Source organism: Mytilus trossulus, unplaced genomic scaffold (genome assembly GCF_036588685.1).
Source record: "Mytilus trossulus isolate FHL-02 unplaced genomic scaffold, PNRI_Mtr1.1.1.hap1 h1tg000138l__unscaffolded, whole genome shotgun sequence".
NCBI lineage: Eukaryota > Metazoa > Mollusca > Bivalvia > Mytilida > Mytilidae > Mytilus > Mytilus trossulus.
The window spans coordinates 847,332-856,272 of NW_026963302.1; the positions used below are offsets into that span (position 1 = coordinate 847,332).

Genomic DNA, 8,941 nt, shown 5'->3' on the forward strand with positions numbered 1-8,941 from the left:
TCTTAGCTTTCTCTAAACCGGAAGTAGCTGAAGAAGATGGAAGGGGCAAGAGAGAAAGAACATCTTTTGGCGTTAAAAGGTAATATTTACTAATTATTTTATCATTTAAATGTTTAAATATTGAAGTAAAATACAAACATATAATTTAATTTATTGTCAGTAGTGTTTTTATCCAGTGCTACCCCTGATAATTGGATATGTGACAGTGTATCGTCTGCTTGAGTTGAATATCTTTCCTCTGCTAATGAATTTTACTCCATAGAGCAGATACTGGATACAGTATAACGAAAACAGTTACTAAAATTAGGCCAGATGCAGAATAACTTGATTGGGAACTACCTCTGAAAATAAATGTAAATGTAAAGATGTCAAACTATTTATAAATGACAAGCATGGTTCTTTAAACAGTTAAATTCACGATGGACAGTCTATGTATTGGGTCAGTTTGCCCTAATAACTGATATCATGTTCGCCCTGGGTTTTTTCCTCCTAAGTTGGTTCCCCTGAGTTAAACTGGACCCCTGTTGTGTTCACTTATCGCTACACTGACAACAGGTATGGCTTAAATCCAGTGGTCAGAATTCTGACCACGGGATTTAATAATTCGATGAGACTAGTACATCATGGGCTATGTTTAATTATGTATTATACTGATAGCAAATCAAAGAAACACATTTATTTCCCTACTGAGTTCTTAGGGGAACAAAAGATACCGGCTCAGTGTGTCAAGAACATGTTAACACGCTCGTTGGTCATTTATCTGCACTACTACCATGGGTTAATTAACAGATACTTGTTTATTTTGCGGCATCGCAGTATCAACATTTGAGGTCAATTTCCTATCGCTTTAATTGGCCAATTTTATTAGCGAATTGTTGAATTTGTAAGACTTTCCCAATTGATGCCAATGTGACAATAGCTCCAACCCATTCCTTCGGTGCGAAGCTATAGATAGAACGGCGGACCAGTTTACCCCTGAGTTCGCCCTACTAAAAATTATAAATATTCAGGATATTGAAGTTGAATAAACTAAGTATTAAAGCATCATAAATTGTTCAATGACAAAATTATTCCGATCACTGATTATTGTGATACTTGTCTTTTGATGGATTAATAATAAAACAAAGGTTTTGTTTTGATAAAACATTTAGCCTGAAATTAATAAAAAAAAAATGTTGTACGAACTGTAAATCATGAAACAGATAAAATTTACAAGTTCATTTATTATTATACTCTGTGACTAGTCTCAGTTATATACATGTACTGCATACATGTACATTCGTGTTTGACTGAATACAATTATTTTGTTAACAAATATCAATAAAGATAAATACATTGTTTTCCAGTATTGTACTCTGCAAATAAAAGGGAAAATGATAAATTGAGTGTGGCAATATAAATATTCTGTCAATTTTTCAACAAACTTTAACATATTTTGTTTAAATACTTAAAATTATGCGTCAAGACAACAATTAGAAAGAAAAAAATCAGGGCAAACAGGTACTAGGGCAAACATGAATCAGGGCGAAAGAAACCGGATTTGATAGTCTATACTAAGTACTAAGGGAATTCACAGACAGTATGGACTGTCTGTGAATTCACTTAGTAACAGGTGCTACTGACTGTAAGATAAGCTGGTAGTGGTTGCAAGGATTTGTTTATTGATACAAATCCTTGCTGCTAGATACATGTACAACAACGTTTATGATATTGATACATGTACATGTATGTATATGTCAGTAATACTACAATCATCAGTTATTTTGCCAAATGCCCCTCATTTTAACAGGAACCAATCGATTTTTGAAATGATGACTTAATTTCTGATTATGAATCAGGGTCCATTTGCAGGTTTAAGGTTTTGGTCTGACATGGTAGTTTTTCATGAAGTTGAAGTAGAATCAACATACAACTTTTTTACATGTTCCCTATTATATGATTTTTCTAATATTAATACCAAATTAGAGTTTTGATCCAAATTTCACGGTCTGCTGAACATTAAGAATGACATACATGTATGAAAAAGAAGATGTGGTATGATTGCCAATGAGACAACTATCCACACGAGACCAAAATGACACAGATAAAACGACATGTTCAACTCACATCTGTCTGTCCTGCTTCAGGTTAAAGTTTTTGGACAAGGTAGTTTTTGAAGAAGTTGAAGTCCAATCTTTTTGAAACTTAATACACATGTTCCCTATGATATGACCTTTCTATATTTAATGCCAAATTAGTGTTTTTACCACACATTTCATGGTCCACTGAACATAGAAAATGATAGTGCAAGTGGGGGCGTCCGTGTACAATGGACACATTCTTGTTTATCTAGATCTACATGTACTGTTTAAGAATAAAGTGTCATTCTAAAAATGTAAACAGTTTTTTTTGTGAATTACTTTAGAATTTGAGGAATTGAATATTGTCATGATGATCAAAGACTAATTCATTTGTTTCCAAGACTTGTAAATGAGAGACAGAAGATTCCAAAATTTTTAGGTGTTACAAATGTATATTTGCAAGAAAACATATTTCAATGGGTATTTTTATACATTAGTATTCTGTCCCTAATTGACTATTGCTGTATTATTACGGTTAAATGTTAGAATAAAGGGATACCAAGATTATCAAAACTAAAAAAGAAGGGCAGCAATATGCAGATCCTTTATTTATCCAACTAATTCCCCTTATTTAAAGAACTTGGGTAAATGACAGTTGACAATAGAATTAAATACATTTTGTACCACCAATATTTACTTCTATATATACAAATGAATGTGTATGGAAGCACCAGTGTACAATGTTCAATGTATTTGAATATTTTTTCTTCTTTTTTTTCTTGATTCTTGATTTTTCACAACATGTACCTCTAAAACAGTTTTATATCTTATATATATCATGTTAATAATAATACATTGAACTACTTGACTGTAAATTGACTATGTCTAAATATATCTATTTTGGATAATTGCATGTACAAAAAAAAAGTAATTTGTTTGTAAGATTCTTAGGGTAGATTATTTTATTGTAGCTATTAAACTGTGTTTACCCTCTTTAAATAATTTGGACACCAACTTATGGAGAAAATCTTAAATGGGTGGGGTGGGGAGGGGGTTAAAGTTTTTAAGGCAATTTTTCACATATAACACACCAACTGAATTCCAGTATTCCTGGGTTGATTTCCTGAAAACTTTACATTATTGTTGGATTGATACCTGTTCTAGAGTTATGCCATTGTTATTGCAAGGTAATTTTCACATAATACTGTATGCCACAACTTGAGTTAGCTTGGATAGATTTACTTGAAGTTTCATATTATTGTTGGAATAAGTGAACATAACACATAGTTTGATAATTGATAATTGAGGGGGAAAAAACAATTGATTACTATGTCATTCCAGAGTTATGGGACTTTGACCATCAGATGAAGAAAATATAATCTTGCAGTTTTTGATTACCTAGCTCCAGAATGCTTGTCTAAGGATTGGTGAATGTAGAATTTGCTTTGGATTTTGAAACATTTTTAGTTTGTCATTCTGGAAATGAACTTTATAAGTCATATTTGATATTACCGGTATTCCTGTATAAGCTGTATACTTGAATTCTCATCCATTTATTTCAACTGATATTCCAAGTGAAAACCACACAAATAAATATTCAATCAAAAATTAAATCAGAAAACTGAAATGGGTTATTATAAATAGGGGTACTCCAAACTTGGGGCAAAAAATAGTAGCCTGTCCAGCCCCGTAGCCAGGAATTTCCGAAGGGGGGTTTGTTTGACTCACAAACTAGACTTTAATAGTCACAATTCGAACAGAACATCGACTTTAACAGTGCTTATTAGTTTTCAAGGGGGGGTTCGTCCAAATCCCCCGAACCCCCGCCCCCCCTGGCTACGGGTATGCTGTCCACATTTATTTGTGAGGAGGACCTGTAAAATTATTCCAGCTTAAATGTTTTAGTCTTCAGCTGTTCTCGTCTCTTATTTTCTTCTTTTCTGTCATCCCTTTTAAATTTCTTAAAGATGTTTTCTTCTGAAATTGGACCTCAATGGCAGAGTGGTGTGAAGTAGTACAACTGCTGTTTCACTAGATGGACATCCCTGAGGTTGTTAGTTTTGAATTTGCACATGTCAGGTGCCTTTGACTCCAATCTTAAATGACCTTGATTGTCAGTTTCCTTTCAAAAGATTGGTGGTTTTTCACAGGGCACTCAGGCTTCCGCCACCAATAAAAACTGACCACATGAAATTATTGCTAAAAGTGGTGCTAAACACTGATCATTCAATCTCTTACCTTCTGAAACTGATGGCCACATTGAAACCTTGCATGACCTTACAAGGAAAAATCTTTTTTATTTTCAGAATAACTTGAGTTGTGCATGTATATAAATCTGACTTTAATATTTACATGCAGAGAGGATTTTTGATTCTCTTCAATTTTACATAGAATTGATGCTGAATTTAGCCAGTTTTAAAGGAAATTTCTCATTGAATGTTAATAAACTTCTGTTTCCATATCCTATGAGGGTTTGTATCTCAGTTTTTCTTTTGTCATAAATTGCATTTTGCAGCTTTCTTAGTTAAATAATACAGACATCAGGGGACCTCTTGTTATCTCAAGGCTAGTTCCTGTTGATGTTAAACAATGCTAATATACCAGTTCTAAACAGCATGACTATAAGATAGATTTGGTGTCAGGATAGTAATTGTCACAGAACATTAGATAATGGACAAGCTTGGTAGTAAGCTAATGGAAGCTTACAATTATAGATTGTTGTATATCATGTAGAGAAATGTCAGGTCTATTCTCAGATTAGTGTGCTCAGATACTAAACAAAATATTGATTTTGGTTTTTCTTTTCATGATGGATCTTTTAGATTTCTTTGTTTGCTTCTGTTGATAAATCTGTCTTGTCAAATATTGATGTTTATGAAAAACAGTAAATATATTTCACTGAGTTTTATTTGTTGTGTGTTTTGTATCAATGGCAATATTTAAATTGTTCTGTGTTTTTTATAGCATATAAAAAAAATCTTTAGATTTTCTGGAATGCTTGTTTGCTTTACATGAAGGTTTTTTTGTTGAGATGATTTTAAATATTAATAATGGACATGTTGAAACAATCTTATATGTGTTTATTGGTAAATGCAAATAAATTATACATTTTTGTTATTTTCAGTGAAATTTTAATTAATGTCATTGTGATAAGACCCATAAAGGCAAGGATAAAAAAGAAATACATGCATATCTGCACTATTTAGTCAGAATGTTTAATGAGTAAAAGATTTTGCATGCCTATCAACCATATTGTTATTCTACTGTCAAAGATGGACAGTTTTCTGTTCATATTTTTGTTTGTTGTATGATACATGTACCTGAAGAATGCTTGCATGACAGGTCAGAATATTGTAAATTTTATTTTAGCCTATATTTTTGGTATTTGCTGTGTCCAGCCTAGACTTGAAGTTACTACAATTCCCTTTCTATTATTTCTTACTAACTAATTTATATGTTTACTGATAAGTGCCCGCCTACTGATTGCCCTTGGAGAAAGGCTTCCTCCTGCAGATGTCAGTATAATTGTAATCTCCTAGTTATAGCAGTAAAATTATTAAAGGGGCAAAATTGAAAAAAAAAGAAAAAACATTAAGAGGAAGGGGCATGTAGCAAGTCTATGTCCAGCCCTTTGTATGACTGTCCACTCATTGGTGACTAGACCTTCTGCTGCTCCTGGACTGCTGGACACACATTTGTCAAATATCCTCATGATATATACTCACTTGATGTTCTTTTGTATCTCCTATTTCATTTTCTCTCTAGCTCTAGGTTGATTTTTGAGATGTACTTTAACAGTTTGCCATGACATTGACTTGATGATATATGCACACTAAGTTGCATATGTATATTTGTGTTTCTAATCTACTAATTAGAATTTTGATGAATCTGTCTCTGAACCCTCACCATAGAATCCCATTGTGCTAGTCTTCACACTTAACCACAAGACCATCAATTACCTTAAGCAATAGGTCAACTATTTTTTTCTCACTTTATTGAAGACCCACTAGTGGCCTTCAGCTATTTTCTGCTCTTTAGTCAGGTTGTTGTCTCTTTGATTCAAATCCCATTGCCATTCTCAATTTTATATTTGGGTTATTAAATGATGTTAATTTGTATCTGTCTGTTGGGCATGACTCTTACTTCCATGACCTCAATTTCATGGTTCATTGGCCAATGTTAAGATTTTGTTGTTTGATCTATTTATCAGGTTCTATTAGGGAGAGGGCCACTATATTTGGTGTATGGAAGCACTGTACATTGTAAGTTGTACATGTCTGTCAGGCATGGTTCATGGAACATTGATAATCTTTATTTTAAATGTGATATTTGTAGTAAAACCTCTACAGATTTTCAAAGTGAATCCTATGATAAGTAAAACAGGCGAGATATTAAGTGTGTCCATCTAGAGTCTTCTTAATTTTATTTGGATATAGAAACAAAAAATCTTAAAAAAGGTTTGTTACAAATCATGACAATACCAAATCACTATAATGATTGATACCCTTCTGGGACAAATAATGCCTAGAGAAAATCAATATTGCATAATCATGTACTGGTAAATGATTTTTAGGATAATAAAGATTCTCAGTGGGGTATATTATGCCATAATAGAATAAGATCTTTTTTCTGCAGATATCAATTACCTCAAATTAAAATTGGCATAGAATAACTGATGTAAAATTTTAAATGAGGATAGCTGTTTGGAAAGTAACTATGAAGAACTTGACACAAATTGGTCTTATAAAATTTACACTGAGATCTTTCAACAAAATATATGTTACAAAAATTTGTTCTTAAAATGTGTGTTTTCGGTAGCATTTCATAAAAGTTAAAAATTGGTAAATATATATCTACCATCTTTTGGAGTGCCTTACACTTTAGCTCCTCTAGAGTTATAGAACCTGTTTTTGAAAAGATGGGCATTTTAGATTTTGTATTTAATTATAATGATTTGTTTCCTTTCACTATTTCATATAAAATATTTATGTTGTGTAAAGGAAACATTTACAAGAGAGCAAGTATCAAACAGTCAAATGTCATGTGCTTTACAGTTTTCTTATAGCAGAACAGCCTACCTTAAGGGCAAGTTAGCAGAAGTATGTTATTTTCTTGCCTTGAAAGACATAGGGCTATTATTCTGGGGCTTTTGCTTTTACATTTCAGAAGGTAAAAGATCTTTTTACTTTTAATCTTGCATATATATCTGAGGCATTATGTTTTCAAATTTCAGCTTTTATTTATTTAGTCATAGCAATGTTCTTGACCTTATTTTTATGGTTCAGCAACAAATTAAATACCTAACTAGTCACTAGGTTTTTTATGGCCCATTTATGGGCATTATGTTTTCTGGTCTGTGCATCCGTTTATATTTCCGCTTGTCCCGCTTCAGGTTAAAGTTTTTGGTCAAGGTAGTGTTTGATGAAGTTGAGGTCCAATCAGCATGAAACTTAGTCCACATGTCCCCTATGATATCATCTTCCTAGTTTTAATGCCAAATTAGATTTTACCCCATTTTCACGGGCCACTGAACATTGAAAATGATAGTGCGAATGGGGCATCTGTGTACTGGGGACACATACTTGTTGCAAGTCCTTTAAGTTAATATGAGCCTATTTGTGTATTAAGGACAACTATATTCTGTACCAAGTCAGGAATATGACATTTGTTGTCCATTCGTTTGATGTATTTTATCTTTTGATTTTGCCGTTTCATTAGGGACTTCGTGTTATGAATTTTCCTCGGAGTTCAGTATTTTGTTTATCTTACTTTTTTCTGTATATGGAAATATGTAAAGGAAAACATGTCTGTCTTGACAGTGTTAACCTGACTTGCCTCATTTCAATTTTTATTGGTTAATGTTAAGTTTATATGATTAGGTTTATTTCTCAGAGACATACACTATAATATAAGCAGTACTGAGTCAACTACATTTGAAATATGGAATAACTGCCAGAATTGCATGTCTGTCTTGCAGGGTTCACCTTACCTTGACCTCAAACAGTATGGTTTATTAGTAAATTGGTTTAGTTTTAAGATGACTATGTCAGTTTTGAAGTACTGCTATAAGCAGTGATTCAGCTATAGTTGGTTTATGAAATGATTGTATCTGTCTATTGGGGTTCATCTTACCTTGACCTCATTTAATTGATTTGTTCGTTCCATGTTCAGTTTTCATGTAAAGGATTTGTTACCCCATTACTATAAGCAGCAGGTAAACTATACTTGGTTGAAAAAATGATTGTAAGATGTACATGTCTCACTCTGTTTGTAACTAAGGGTTTATCTGACCTCGACCTCTTCTTTGGTCAAGGTTAAGTTATCCTGGATAGGTTTGATTTTCTGATACTTAGAGCAGTAGCCAATACATGTTCATTGTAGGTCAACTATATTTGATGTAAAGCATGATTGTATGGTTTATACATGTATGGTTGTCTGGAAAGATTTATCTGACCTTGACTCCATTATGATTGTTTTTTTGGGTCCATTTTAATTTATCCTGAATATGTTACTGTAAGTTCAGAAATTTTTGAGAGGTTTTTATTATTGCAAAAAATGCGACAGAGTTGTAACTAAATAATTTAAATTTGCATTTTGTAATATTTTATATGATTGAAACAGGATTTTAATAAGTCTAAAATGACAAAATCACAATAATAAACGCACGCAATAATTTCTGAATTTACAGTAGTTCTTTTGTTACTGCATGTATAAACAGTGAGTTGGTCAATTATATTTGATGTATATAATGGTTGTATGTACATCTTGAAGGGTTTACATAATTATCTGACCTTGACCTCATTTTAATAGTTCATCATGTTCATTGGCTATTAAATATTTGCGGTTAGGCCAGATACTTAGATACCATAAGCAAAAGATCA

General features: G+C 32.5%; 1 protein-coding gene across 1 annotated transcript in view; it reads left to right on the top strand.

Moving 5' to 3' along the window:
* Positions 1-6: 6 nt before the first annotated feature.
* Positions 7-8,941, top strand: part of LOC134700442 (trafficking protein particle complex subunit 13-like) — a 73,645-nt gene continuing 64,710 nt past the window's right edge. Inside the window, exon 1 of the mRNA XM_063561833.1 lies at positions 7-79. Coding sequence (XP_063417903.1) covers positions 37-79 — 43 coding nt within the window. The 5' untranslated portion in view covers positions 7-36. The remainder of the gene's footprint in view (positions 80-8,941) is intronic.